This window comes from Indicator indicator, chromosome Z (genome assembly GCF_027791375.1).
Source record: "Indicator indicator isolate 239-I01 chromosome Z, UM_Iind_1.1, whole genome shotgun sequence".
NCBI lineage: Eukaryota > Metazoa > Chordata > Aves > Piciformes > Indicatoridae > Indicator > Indicator indicator.
The window spans coordinates 42963583-42978897 of record NC_072053.1 but is presented as its reverse complement, the minus strand read 5'-3'; the positions used below and the strand labels follow the sequence as shown (position 1 = coordinate 42978897).

General features: G+C 38.6%; 1 protein-coding gene across 2 annotated transcripts in view; it reads left to right on the top strand.

The window, feature by feature from the left end:
• The window catches only part of ZDHHC21 (zinc finger DHHC-type palmitoyltransferase 21), a 32925-nt gene that overhangs the window by 1418 nt on the left and 16192 nt on the right, over positions 1-15315 (top strand). For both annotated transcript variants that reach the window (XM_054398021.1, XM_054398020.1), the window contains 3 exons: positions 122-220; positions 1383-1494; positions 2980-3118. In XM_054398021.1, coding sequence (XP_054253996.1) covers positions 122-220; positions 1383-1494; positions 2980-3118 — 350 coding nt within the window. The remainder of the gene's footprint in view (positions 1-121; positions 221-1382; positions 1495-2979; positions 3119-15315) is intronic.

Here is a 15315-nt window from a genome sequence, read left to right as displayed (position 1 = left end):
TGAATGAGAAGGCTGAGTAGATTTCCAGCTCAGTGCTGGAATATCTGTACTTTTGATGGAGTGTAGAGTAGATATTTTGTACATCTGAAAAAGGCTCACAAATGTGTATTTATTTTTTCAGCTTATTACTTCTGCTCGCTGTTTTGCATAGCTTCATTACTAAGAGCCTCAGTAGCTGATCCAGGAAAGCTACCTGAAAACCCAAAGATACCAATTACAGGTACATTAAGTTGTTTCTATATAACTAAATAAAAGTTGTTTTAATGACTTCAAATAATTGCAAATCAATTTGACTTAGTGAGATTTCCTGGAAATCATTAACTGGAAATGTTTCCATGAGAAGGATTTTTTTATATGCTAGGCTTTCAGACATATTGCATATACCTCTAGCTTGATAATATTTAATTGAAAATGTTTAGAGATAGTCATTGTAATTCTACAGCCTTTTTTTTTTAAGTCAGTTTATAAGATGTTGAAAGTGGTAGAAGATACTCTTACACTGGATTTTACCTGTGCAGTTTTCACTTTTTTTCTTTTTCACAAATGAAAGCTGTATTTACAAGCAAATCTACAATCTATGATGAAATGCAATGAATATGTACAAATATACACTATTCACAACATTTACAAATATATGCAATCAACACAAAAGCACAACCAAGTCCCTTTGCTTCCCCTGAGGGGCCTCCCCGCCAGACCAGAAGGAATCCCCCCCAGACCCTCCTGGCAGAAGGTAGAGAGTCAGGAAGCAGAGAGGCTGTTAGATTTAGCTTAGCAAGATCAGTGTGTTATCTTCAGCCAGAAAAGAAGAAGAAACAGACAGACAGACAGAAGCCCAGCAAGCAAGCCGAGTCAGACTCAGACTGCCCCCAAACTCTGTTTTGAGTAGAGATTCTTAAACATTTCTACCTCTCCAATGGAAGTGTTTAGAATAATCATTATTTTGCTTTCTTACACCCAATAGTGACTTATTTACATTCTTTCACTCTCTCTGCTTGAATTTTGTGACAGAAAAATGAAAAATAAAAACAGTTTTAAACCATCACAGTCTAGCAGATACATTTTTTCACAGTAGATGTGTTAGAAAATAACTGAATTATAATTACAGTACTTGTTTGAGTAACAGCTTTTGTGCTGTAATTATTAACTCCCTAGAAATACTTAGGAGGAGAGTAGATTTTGAAGGAAACTGTGACAGAGTGGCAGCAGCATCTTCAAGTTTAACTAACATGACAGTGGGAAAGAAATTTTTTATGTGCTGCTTACCCTTTTCATATAATAGTGAGAACTTTTTTCTCTTGGAATCACTAGCAAATAGATTTATCATGAGCATACTGTACTGAGTTGAAATCTCTCTGAAGCACCTTTACATTTTCATGTAGAACGAGAATATTGGGAATTATGTAACAAATGCAATATGATGAGACCAAAGCGTTCACACCATTGCAGCCGGTGCGGGCATTGTGTGAGGAGGATGGATCACCACTGTCCATGGTAGGATGACATTTGTTCTAACAATCTACTGTTGTTTTAGTGAATCATTTCAAAGTTCATGGTTCTGACTATTACTCATTTATCATATTTCTTTCCTAGTAGTGCTTAATCATTTAGGCATTTATAGCAGGGAAGGAAAATCTTTGAGTCTTTCTTATGTTTACAAATAAAACCGGCAGGAGGAACTGTAGCAGTGTTACATTTTATCATTGTCAAATTGTTATAGTTTCGAAAAAGTCATGCATTTTGTTTAAATAATTGGAACTTCTACTCCTAAAACTGACCTTAATATAATTCATTTGTACATGTCAGATTTATTTCACTTGTTGCAATTTAGTTTCAGATGCTGGAGAAACTGTTTTTTGTAGGAAATCAAACAGTATTTTTGTTTCTTGCATTTAAAGAAAAGATTGCAATTTCAAGAGGGGATGCTCTTCATAATAATAAAAATAGCGGTTTTGGATGGTTTGTGCTAAGCAGAAGTTGTTACAGGCTCATGTCATTCTGCACTTTTCGTACCCTCTCTGACCTTGTAGTGAAATTGCTTAGTTTAGTGTTCCCTAACTAGTTTCTGTCAAAATGAGCTATGTGGCTGAAATTTTCTATTTAAACTGATTGTAGTTTCAAATTAAATGTCTGTGTGTCTGAGTCAGTAGATCTGAGGTTTTTCCAGCAAGACAGAAATTAGGATCTTCCTGTGTTGATGTTTCCATTTTTCAAGCTACTCTTTTTTTGCTTCAGAAAATAGTGCCAGTGTAGTGTTTTTGTCATTATTGTGTAGCTTGGTACTGACGTCTGTAGCAATACCTGTATGAAATTGTACCTCAACTACGTTTTTGCACCAGGATAACTTTTGTGAAACAGGCTAGACCTAGATTTCAAAGGTTTTGAGTCTTGTTCTTAATATTTCTCAGTTGCTTGTGATTCCCTTACTCCTTTACATTGGAGCATGCAGAAGGATTTTCTGAATAAGAGAGGCCTATTCTGTATTCTGTGGCTTAGGCACCTTCAAGACATGCCTATTTGTCATTAGGTTACCCTGTGATCACATTTTTTTCAAACCATTTATTTGCATTTCCAGTTTTTGGACTCTACATAGTTCACAACCAGTGAAATACATTGACCAGCATGGGGTAATGTGTTTTGCTATGAAACTTTGCAGATTCTTAAAAAATAATTTTGTTACTTTAGCATTACTTAAAATTGTAGGAGTATCTTTGCTACGTATAGTGAAATGTGTCTCTCGTTCTAAGCAGTAATCTCAGTAATACACCCTACACTGAAAGTAGCAGTGTAAGGAAACCATTCTACAGTAACGGCTGTTTTTTAACACAGCCTATCACTATGATAAGAACAGAGTGATTAGTCATTAGTTCCTTTCTTCACTCCATAAATAATCATAATGTCTCTTATTCACAATATCTTAACTACAGTGTTGAAGTATTTATATTTTTGTCTTGATATATACACTTTGTTTCTTTGCAGGATTAATAATTGTGTTGGTGAAGACAACCACTGGCTGTTTTTACAGCTGTGTTTCTATACTCAGATACTTAGTTCTTACACACTGATACTTGATTTCTGCCATTACTACTACTTTTTGCCTCTGAAAAAAGAAAACTGGGTAAGAATCTGTTTTCTATGAAATGAATAAATAGCTTGTACTGCAGTGTAATTTATTTTTTTATCTAGTTACTACACATTTCTGCTGGCTTAGTTGTTGCCAGTGAAGAGAGTTCATCTAGGTGTGTGTTATCAAACTGATTTATTGTCAATAACAAAATAACATTCTGAAAGGATATATTATTTATATGTGTTACAACACAACATTAGTTTTCTTAGAAATATGGAAAAGGAGTACAGAACCAGTTAGGTTCCTTTGATGTGATTAATGAATACTGGGAGGAAGCAAAGTAACTACTTCAGGTGTATTCCAATTTACTTTTGTTTTCCCCAAAATAAATTTATGCAGAGTAATCTATCCTAAGTCCCTATTTAAAAATACTGATAATGCCAGAAAAATCAGAAAAAAATACTACCATTTTGAAAGGGTAGAAATGTATATTGGCTTTGAAGCAGTGTTTTGTTTTGCTTTGCAAAGGTCAAGTTTAAGAGAGAATTTAAGGACTGTTTTACTTGAACTCCATGGCATTATCATATTTCAACATCTTGTCATCCGCAAAACGCAGCTGAACATGCAAACAGAGAAAACAGACTTACAGATTGGAATAGAGTAAATAATTACGGATATTTGTCCATTATGGAACTGAAGTTGTAAAGTCACTGTGGCTGGTACTCCTTTATGGCCATTGCTGGAAAAGAATGAGGCATAGTTTTCCAGGCTTCTTATTTGCTCCCATATCAGTCTGCAGTGGATGTTATGTTCCCAAGAAAGCATATATAAAGGTGATGTGTCAAAGGAGAGCTGAAAATCCAGGAATACTGTACTCCTCAGATTTCATAGAACTGATAAAAGTGTTATAAATAGTAAGTTTTTATTATACAGAATGTAATGAAGTTCAGAACTTTTGCAAATCTTAAAATGATTTCTAAAATATTTTTGTTGTTTTTTTTTTTCCATCTATATGAATATTTCCAAATGTCTATAGGGATCCTAGAAATATAGAACAGTATTTGATGTCTGCTCAGAGCATCTTCCCTGTCTTGTTAACGGAGACAGATCTTTCAAATGTGTCTTTTAAAATGGAATACCGACACTTCTCACTTTGTTTCCGGTTTGTTGCAGATGGGTTTTTAGTATTCACCTTGTTTTACGCTCATCGTGAGATTTGAGAGAGTTACTTTGATTTGTTGTAGCTGCATTCAAGTTAAAAGGGATATGAAATTGCAGTCTTTATTAGTGAAGAAGCTTGTTGTCTAGTTATGCTACATTTTGGGTCTTCAGAATATTCATTTTCAATGGTAACTATATGAAAATGCCTTTGCTTATAGTTGTGCTAGCTTTGTTAAAATCTTCATAATTTACAAACTAAGTTAACTTACATTTTTTGGACAGAATAATCTTAAACTTTCTATATTCTCAAGGCTTCCAATGTACAGGAATATGCAGGTTTCAAGTGCAAAGGCTACTTGATACTGATCTGAGTACTGGATTAAATATATTGCAGTGCTTCTGGATGGAGTGTTATTTTTCCAAAGATGGAATCTTCGTATGAAACTGGCAGCAGAACAGCTCTCTAATAGCAGAACAGTTTCAGTAATGTAGTAATAGTAATAATGGAATAGTTTTTCATGGTAGAACATTACCTTTTTATTGTGAGAATCCCCAGAATGCTCTAATTTATGTTAGATAATTAAAATGCATTTAGGTAATGAAACCAGATTCTCTTTGTTATGCTATGCTTTTTAAGAACAGGACGAAAGGGAACCAACATGCTTGGGGATAGTCTGTGCAAGAGAGGAAACCAGAAATCATGTATTCAGACCGCTTATAACCTCTAAGGAAGTATTAATAAATAAATATTAATAGTAACAGTTTAAAATCAAAATAAAAAGAAAGGGGGGAGGGGGGGAAGCATGCATGTAAAACTTTGTCCCTAGTGGTTTTACTGGGCTAATTTCAAGTCTTTTGGAGAGAAGCCTGCTTTTAGTATCTACCCTTTAGAAAATGAGGCAGGTCAGGAGACAGAATACATACGCAAAAATTACTTTAGCCCAGTTTAATGTAGTTGCCTGAACAGTGGATCGGGTTCCTGTGTTTGGCTGGCTAAATTTAGAGATTCATTGTTTATGTACTTTTGTTTTAGCTATGGATTTTTTTTCAACAATTTGCATATGTGGACACTTCAAAGATCAGTCTTCCTTTTGAAAAAAATGGATCTGCATTATAGTGTGTAACATTCTGTGTCCTGGAGAGATAAATATATTTATGCTGTGTAGAAGAAATTGGTAGATGCAACAGTTAAGTCTAGAGTTACACTGAGCAGCATTTAACTTGCACAGGTTTTCACCTGTAGGATTGAGGAGCATGCATTATAGAAATTGTTTGGGCATCTAGTCAGCATATCTGCCTGGAATATGATACCAGAGCTTTGCTAGTGGATTTTTTTTCAAGAGTTGCTGAGGATATGGTGCCGTATAACTTTGTGCCACAGAATAATTTGTCAGAATTACATCATTTTGACTTCACATGAACAGGACCAGTAAGAAGATTTGCTTAGGCAAGCATCCTGCAAGATTCTTTTAGTCTTTGTATATCAATTAAAGAAAAAGCACTACAGCATTCCAGAAAACCTTTCCTTTACCATTCACAGAAGTGAATGTCAACATTCTCTGTTGAAATTTTGGCTGTAACAAAGAGCTCACACTTTCAGAGTTTACAGGGTTTGGTGTTCAGCACAGATTTGAAAAAGAAAAAAAAAAAGGATATATTTTTCTAAAGAGCCATCTGGAATTAGCATATTCCTGCTCATTAAAAATACTTGTGAATTTTTTGGCTATGTGCCTTAGTTTTTTTTTTTTTTTTGGATATAAAATACTACCTAACACAGAAGCTGTAGAATTAAAATTACTTTCAGGGCTGTTGAGAGATAATAATTTTATCATGGTACCAATTAATACATTATGATCGCTGTATGCAAGTTAGTATTTCCTTCAGAGCAAAAACTTGTGGTGCTATTTTTAAAAAGTGAGAAAAGGCCAAACATTAGTGATTAAGTATACGAAAGTGAGGCTGGTAGATTTAAAGCTAATGAAGAAAGCTGGTTTGGTAGAGAGACAATCTTTCAGATTCAGGTCTTAAAACAGCAAATTCCTTCAAGAGTGTTCTTGGCTCTTGTAACACTATCAGAAACATGGATTGTGGTTATTGTCTGTTTGTCCAGCAGGAGGAGTACAGCTACTGCTAGAAATGAAGGAAATGGTAATTAAATTGTCTATGTAGCAGAAGAAAAATGAGTTCCTCTGCTAGCTGTGGTGATTTTGGGACCAGAACCTTCTTTTGTATCTTCATTAAAAAGCATCAAGGTTGTGAAGTCTGTACATGTTAGGAACTATTCAGTCATGTGAACAGTGAGATAAGAAGGATAAATGCTAGTTTTGTCATGGCCACACAGCTGCCCTCTACATGCATGTCCTTTCACAGATTCTAGATACAACTGGTCAAGTGAAAGCAAAAATAAATGCCTTGATGGTATGCTTTACTTGGTTTGTAGAAGGCTTTTAATCTTTTCAGCAAAAGGTTTGCTGATACATTTTGTTTGCTAAAAATGTTGCTAGAATGATTATTGGAGCAAAATGCACTTACGTATAAAAGCTTAAACCCCTTTGATCTGGTATACTTTTATTTTGTTACCAGTTTTGCAGTTATCTATTATATAATATGAAAATACTGTTACTTAACTAATTTTTTAAGTGTTCTGAGCATTCTTGGTAGAGGAGGAAATATTATGGAGAAAGCATTGTGGTAATATCACTCTGCTGTGCCTGGCATTCAGCTTTCCTAATTCCAAAATAAATGTGTTGGGAAATATTCATTAGAATTGCAAGATGATAATTTACGGTAATATTTGTTTCAGTATTATACATTAACATCATCATTATCTATCATCTGAACTTACTTTTTATTCTGAAGAAAATCTAGAAAATCTAAAGAAACCTTTTATCTTAGGGTCATGAAATGACCTATAGGATGTGGAGGTTGTTTTGTTTTGTTTTTTTTTTTTTAACGAAAAACCACCAAAATTTCCATTCTGAGTGTTCTACAAAACCAACCTAAGCCTGCAATTATAAGGGCAGTGAGTATTAAAGTAAGTGTGGAAAGTTAGTAGGTAGTCTGTAGAGAAGAGACAGGAACAACTGAGAGAAAAAAATTAGGTTAAAACTTAATACAGTTTTAGTGCCATTTCAATGTGAAGATTGTATAGCCCTTTTCTTGAAATCTGTTCTGGATTGAAAATATTTCAGAATTATTACTTTAAATTGAAGTGTGCATAGCAAATGGTTTTTGGAATCAGAGTGCTATTGCCATTTTCACTCTAAACCAAATCAGTCATGAATCAGACAGGAAAATTACTCATTTAGTAAACCTGAAGTAGTCTTTAATTAAAAAATGCTTTACATAAAAATCAGCTGTTATTATTAATAAATATTTTTTCAAAAAGGCTTCTTACAATGGAGATTGTATTCTTGCATTCTGTGAAATTATTTTTTTTTTTATTGAGTGAATTTTCTTTCTCATACTTATTCTTCCTGCAAAACCTGCAGTCAGTATTTTTTGTTTTGCTTTCTGAATCTGACAGCCTGGCATTGTTGTGTATCTATGTTGGGTTTAGAATAGCCAAGTTGATAGACTGACTTCATCATTAGCCTGGGACAGACAACCTGAGCATTTGCAACTGAGAATAGACAAGCAGGGTTAGCATGTTCCGTAAGTTCCATAAGGTATCCCTTCCCCAAGATAAAGATGAAGTATCTTAATATATTTTGTTAGTATATTAAATTCTGTGTATATCATGTTTCAATGAAGAATGAAGACTGAATAAATTAATCTTACATTGTAAATGAAAATTCATAAAGGTGTTTTTTCACTTTGTCTCTTCTGGAACAGATACGGTAGTCCTGTGTTGGTTCTGCTGAATGCTCTGTCCTCTGTATGTAGTGTGCTGTTTTTAAAGGAGTACTGTAAACCCTTGGAAGTAATAACCAAGGAACGTGTTAAATATCTCCATTAAGCAGAGTAAAAAGAAAGTTTAATTTGGAAGCACCAGTCATATCATTGATTAGGTTCTTAAACTGGACCCATCATTATTTCTGACTGTACTCTTGTATGATAGCATGAAGCTGTAGTAGTTATTTTCCTAGTCAGTGGTAGCATTTGTCCTGGGCATCATCTGTAACAGTTGATGTTATTAAATGAAAATATAGCATGTGTTTTGACAAGGGTTTGAGGAAGTCTCATGTGACTCCTTGATGTAGACTGGCTTTCTGTGGAATGTTTTGGTATGGCTTGTTCAGATAAAGATCACAGATCTTATGGTCTGTAACATGATACTTGTGGTCCTTACCTAATGCTACAGACCTACACTTACACTGCTTCTCTCTCCTGAGAGGCAGGGTCGGTGTGGGTGGAGTCTCTGCTCCGGCGGGGATGTTTTCACCAGAGGGAGGAGCTGAGTCACGTGGATTTGTCGTTCAGTAAAGTCACGCGGGCAGGATTAGAGATGGTCACAACTCGTTGTAAAAGTGTTTCCAAAAGATTTGTGTCAACCCAGATAGAGGTCCCACATAAACATACAGGTATCCAAACTCCTGGCTGTAAGGAGTTCCAGAATCTCTCACTTCCTGAGGCAGACTGCAGTGACTACACCTGTATTCGCTGTGAGCAAGTGGGTGACCTTCTCTGTCTAGTGGCTGAGCTAAAGGAGGAAGTTGAAAGGCTGCAGACTATTAGGGAGTGTGAGAGGAAGCTGGACAGGCGGAATCAGACTCTGCCATCCTTCAAACAGTCCCATCAGCCATGTAGTAGTCAGGACACTAAATGCTTCCTACTCTCTTACCAGCTTCCCAAACAGAATGACTTAGAAGCCAGAGAGAAGTGGAGAAAAATTCCTCCCAAGTGCACCAGGCGTGGCACCCCCACAAGCCACTGAACCCCCTCAGGTGCCCCTGTATTATAGATTTGCTGTTCTTAGTGAACCTGTTTACACCAAAACCAGTGTTCAGCAAGTGGAACCATCTAGCAGCAGCTATGAAAGCTTATCTGGTTTACGTCGTTCAGAGAGGCTAGGGGCGAGCAAACCTACTGTCAGAACATCTGCAGTCAAGAAGAAACGCTGTGTGCTTGTCATCGGGGACTCGCTTCTGAAGGGCGTTGGGGGTCCTATATGCAGACCTGATCCACTCTTTAGGGAAGTCTGTTGCCTACACGGGGCTAGGGTCAAGGACATAGTTAGAAAACTTCCTGCCCTGATGTGCCAAACTGACTACTACCCATTGTTGGTTTTCCAAGTAGGCAATGATGAAATTTCAAAAAGAAGTTTGAGATCAATGAAGAAGGACTTCAGAGCCCTGGGACAAATGGTTAAGGGGTCAGGAGCACAAGTAGTATTTTCTTCTGTCCCCCCACTAGCTCTGCCTAACGATGGACTAAACATGAAAATCCAGCAGATTAATGCCTGTCTGCGGGACTGGTGTCAACAGAAGGTTTTTGGGTTCTTTAATCACAGGCTACTCTACAAGACTCCAGGCCCGATCACTATAGAAAAAAACCTGCTTATCTCTGAGAGGAAAAAGAATCCTGGGACAAGAGCTGGCAGGACTGATTGATAGGTCTTTAATTTTGAAGGGGGAAGAGGGAAAAGCGAGCCTCATTGAGGACATTTGTGGGACAATTGTGAGGCAGGGTACCAGCTCCACTGCTATCCCAGGGGCTGTAGGGGATAGTGGATTATGCAACACCCACAATGGTAACAGATACTCCTCTGCTAGGTCTCTGAAGTGTCTGTATACCAACGCAATAAGCATGGGGGATAAGCAGGATGAACTGGAAATCTGGGTGCAGTCGCAGGGTTATGCTCTTGTTGCAATTACAGAGACATGGTGGGACAGCTCCCATGATTGGAATGTGGATATGGACAACTAAGTTCTTTTCAGGAAGGACAGGCTGAGAAGGTGAGGTGGTGGAGTTGCTCTCTATGTGAATAAGCAACTGGAATGTGTTGGGCTCAACCCAGGGGGAGATGATAAAAGCATTGAAAGCTTATGGGTAAGAGTGAAGGGACACACAACCATGGATGATATGGTTGTGGGGGTTTACTACAGACCACTGAACCGGGAAGAAGCTACTGATGAGGCCTTCTACAGGCAGCTGGAAGTAGCCTCAAGGTCAAGTGCCCTGGTGCTTGTGGGTGACTTCAGCCACTCAGATTCGAAAGATCATCCAACCAAGCACAAACAGTCCAAAAGGTTCCTGCAGTGCATCGATGACAACTTTCTCCTGCAAATAGTTGAAGAACCAACAAGGAGAAGTGCAAGGCTGGACCTGATATTAACAAACAAAGAAGGACTGGTTGTAGATGTCAAGGTTCAGGGTAATCTTGGTTGCAGTGACCATGACATGTTAGAGTTCAGTATCAACAGACAAAGAAGCAGGGTGATAAGTAAAATTTCAACCCTGGACTTTAAAAGGGCCAACTTTCCCCTCTTCAAGACTGTACTTGGAAATATCCAGTGGACTACGGCTCTGGAAGGAAGGGGGGCCGAAAAGAGGTGGTTAATATTCAAACATTACCTCCTCCAAGCTCAAGAGAAATGTATTCCCTTGAAAAAAAAATCAAGGCAAGCAGAAGACCTGCATGGATAACCAAAGGACTCTTAATAAAACTTTATTAAAAAAAAAAAAGGTTTACAGTATGTGGAAAAAAGGACTAGTCAATTGGCTGGATTATAGAGATGTAGCCAGAGAATGCAGAGATGCAACAAGGAAAGCCAAGACCCTCCTGGAACTGAATCTTGCCAGAGGGGTGAAGGAGAAAAAGAAGAGTTTTTTCAAATCTATCAGTGATAAAAGGAAGAGCAGGCAAAAGGTAGGCCCACTGCTGAATGAGATGGGAGATAAAGTAACTGATGATGCAGAGATGGCAGAGTTGCTGAATGCCTTCTTTGCCTCAGTCTTCACTCCTAAGACCAGCCCTCAGGAACCTCAGTCTCCAGAAGCAAGGGAGCAGAACTGGAGAGATGTGGACATTCCTCAGGTCAGTCAGGAAAGGGTTAGAGATCTCTTACACCATCTGAAAACACACAAATCCATGGGCCCTGATGGGATGCAACCACAAGTGCAGAGAGCTGGCTGATACTCTTGCTGAACCTCTCTCCATCATCTTTGAAAAGTCATGGAGAACAGGAGAGGTGCCTGATGACTGGCAGAAAGGAAATGTCACTCCAGTCTTCAAAAAAGGCAAGAAGGAGGACCCAGGCAACTACAGACCAGTCAGCCTCACCTCCATCCCTGGAAAGATGATGGAGCAGCTCATCCTGGAGGTCATCCCTAAGCATATGGAAGACAAGAAGGTTATCAGGAGTAGCCAACATGGATTTACCGAGGCAAATCTTGTCTAACTAACCCGATAGCCTTCAATGAAGTTATGACCAAATGGGTAGATGAGGGAAGAGCAGTGGATGTCATATATCTTGACTTCAGTAAAGCTTTTGATACTGTCTCCCATAACATCCTCACAGAAAAGCTCAGGAGATGTGGCATAGATGGTTGGTCAGTGAGGTGGATTGCAAACTGGCTCCACAACAGAGTTCAGAGGGTCGTCATCAACGGCACAGAGTCAACTTGGAGGCCTGTGGAGCCCATCAGGCTGTGCAGCCATCCAACATGACCTGGACAGGCTGGAGAGCTGGGTGCAGGCAAACCTCATGAAGTTGAATAAGGACAAGTGCAGGGTCCTACATCTGGGGAGAAATAACAACAGGCACCAGTACAGGTTAGGGGCTGCCCTGCTGGAAAGCAGCTTCACAGGGAAAGACTTTGGAGTGCTGGTGGACAGCAAGTTCTCCATGGAACAACAATGTGCTCTTGTGACCAAGAGAGCCAGTGGCATCCTGGGATGTATCAAGAAAGATGTGTCCAGCAGGTGTAGGGAAGTTCTTCTACCTCTCTACTCTGCCCTGGTGAGACCACAGCTGGAATACTGTGTCCAGTTTTGGGCTCCCCAGTTCAAGAGAGACAGAGACCTGCTGGAGAGATTCCAACAGAGAGCCACGAGGATGATTAGGGGACTCGAGCACCTCCCCTATGAAGAGAGACTGAGATCCCTGGGGCTATTTAGTCTGGAGAAGAGAAGACTGAGGGAGGATCTGATCAATGTCTATAAATATCATGTGTATAAATACCTGAGGGGTGGGTGTCAGGAGGAGGGGGCCAGGCTCTTTTTGGTGGTACACAGTGATAGGACAAGGAACAATGGGTTCAAACTAGAACATGAAAGATTTCACCTCAACATAAGGAGAAACTTCTTTACAGTGAGGGTGACAGAGCCTTGGAGCAGGCTGCTCAGGGGGGTTGTGGAGTCTCCTCTAGAGACTTTCAAAGTCCACCTGGCTGCGTTCCTGTGCGGACTATCCTAGGTGATCCTGCTTTGGCAGGGGGATTGGACCTGATGATCTCTTGAGGTCCCTTCCAACCTCTGATATACTGTGATACACTTTGTTTCTTATTTTGTAGCAAGTTTCTGTTGTACACATTTCTATCCAGTTTTGTACGTAGCCAAAAATCCCTGCAGTTTGACTGGGTAGATAAAAGTAGTGGTTAAAGGGAACTTAAAAACCTCTAGAACAGGCAACAGCCTGGGAGGAGGGCACATTTGAGCTGTGTGGGAAATGCTAAGTAGATGCAGTGGCAGCAACCCATGCAAACTGAAGTTCTGACAGAGCAGTTTGGTTGTCGTGTTGACAAAAGGGAGAAAGGGGCTACATGAAGGGCAGCTCTTACCTTGCTAAAACTGTGCATTTAAGATCTGTACCAAGGCTACATAACTCAGCCTGGCCCAATGTGGAAAAATGCTTTTACAGGACAAAACTCTTCTGTGCCACAAGAGTTTCTTCATGAATTAGTGATATTAGGTTACATGTGCTTATGCTTTGTGGCCCAGGCTGTGCAGGTCTTTCTCTTACCATAGTCAGTGTGATTTTGGGGTTGAATAGGCAGACTGTCCAAGTACTCACACTGCAATGATTGGTGAGTCCTAAATGGTATTTGAACAAGAGGATCTGTTCAAAATACAGCGAAAGAGGGATTGAGTAATTACTGAGTCTTAAGGATCGATTTATTACAGTTTGATTCATTTTCTTGTCAGGGAAAAATATTTTTGTTTCGTTCTGAGATGGAATAATTAAAACTAACTGATTTGAGCTTTTACATTGTGGTGGTTTGGCCCTGGCCTGGAGGCCAGATGCCCACCAAAGCCGCTCTATCACTCCCCCTCTTAAATGGACAGGGGGAGAGGGGAGGAAGAAAAAAAAATTGACCAAAGCTAATAATAAGATAGAAGCGAATTTAATAACAATAATACGCAAAAGCAATAGACCGCGCGGAAGCAAGAGAGAGATGTTAGTCTCTACTTCCCATCAGCAGGACGATGGTTGGTCTCGGGAAGCAGGGCTCTCTAAGCTTGGTAGTTGCTTGGGAGGATAGACGCCATGGACCAATCCCCCCACTTCCTTCTTTTACTTCATTCTTATATCTGAGCTGACGTCATATGGCATGGAATACTTCTTTGGCCAGTCCAGGTATGCCAGCTCAGCCATGTCCCCTCCCAAGATCCTGCCCATCCCTCAATGTACTCTTGGGGCAGGGAAACATTGAAAAGACATAGCCTGGGTACTTATTCAACAGTAGCCAAAACACTGCTATGTTATCAACTGCTGCTGCAAAACACAGCACTGGAGAATTAACTCCAGCTTGGCCAAACCCAATACATACATAAAGCAGCAACATCCTATATATATAATTATTATTACTGGGATATAAATGGCTATTTGTTTAAATTATTTTCATGGAGTCATATGTTTCTGCTTCAGTGCAGGTCTGATTATCAAAAGGCTGTTCCTGCATATACTTACTTTGGTTTTCTACAGAAATATGCTGCTCTGTCTGTACACATTCCAGTATTCTTTTCCAGATCATCATTGCCTCAGAGAGTTTGATTTCCCCAGGGTTCTGTAATGGCAGGAAAAAATATTGGTTAGGTCATCGCTTCTCACTAGTAGTTCAGCAGTCCCTGGTCCTTTGCAATACATGCTTTTATGGGAGTATGGAAAGACAGAGTAGTATTTCTTGGTCTTCAATATGAGAAGTCTTTCCTTTTCTGTACCTCTTGTTTTAACATGGGTTAGAAAATCCAAATGTAAAAAACCAACCTTTGCTACACCAGGATTTTCTGTTTTCTTCTGTTGAGTGATGTCTCTTTTTCATGCTGAAATTTATGCTCAAGAGCAGGAGCTCTTCTAACTAGAGTGTATGGGGTTGCTAAAATCCATGTTACAAACTTTTTATTTTAGTGGGGGAGTGCGATGCTGCTCCTGGAATGTGACTTCACTGTTAACACTCTTAGGTTTTACAGTTTTCAGTCAATCTGAGTTTGAATATGTCAAAACATTTCTGATATAATAAAACAACATATATATGTGTGTGTGTGTGTAAATATATATATATATATATATATATATATATATATATATATATGAAGCATATATTTTCTATAGCAGAATGAGAGGCCAGTGCTAACAAGAACAGACTTACCAATTCAGAAAGACTGGTGGCATTTTCTTTCTGTTCTAGATGGTTAAATAGTGATTTTTATTAAATACTGATTTTCTTCACAGCTTTAGTAGCCAGTATAAACTTTTTCCCCTGGGTTTATATTTTCCTTTATGGAAATAAATTAAATGTAAACACGGAATTTTTTACTAAATATGACTTAACTATTCTAATTAAACCTCAGAATTCCCGAATCTAAAATGTTCTACGTCCTACTGGTCGAATGAAAAAAAGTTCAAAAGCAGTGGGCTGCTTTGTTTATTTTTTCATTCAGTTCACGTTTATGTTCTGGTTGTAATTTAAAGTTTACTTGAAAGGTTTTAATAGTTTCCTGCTGGGATCTGACATTTCTAAGTGGAAAACCAGATGTGTACATTCAAAAGATGGCCTTGAGAACATAACTGTAACTTACAAGTAAGACATTGGGTGTGTTAACTCATTATCAGAGGATAAGATGTGGTGTGAACTTGCAGTACATCTACTGTAACTGCCACATACAAATGTTTTCCTGTGACAAAAAAAGATGTTTTATCCTT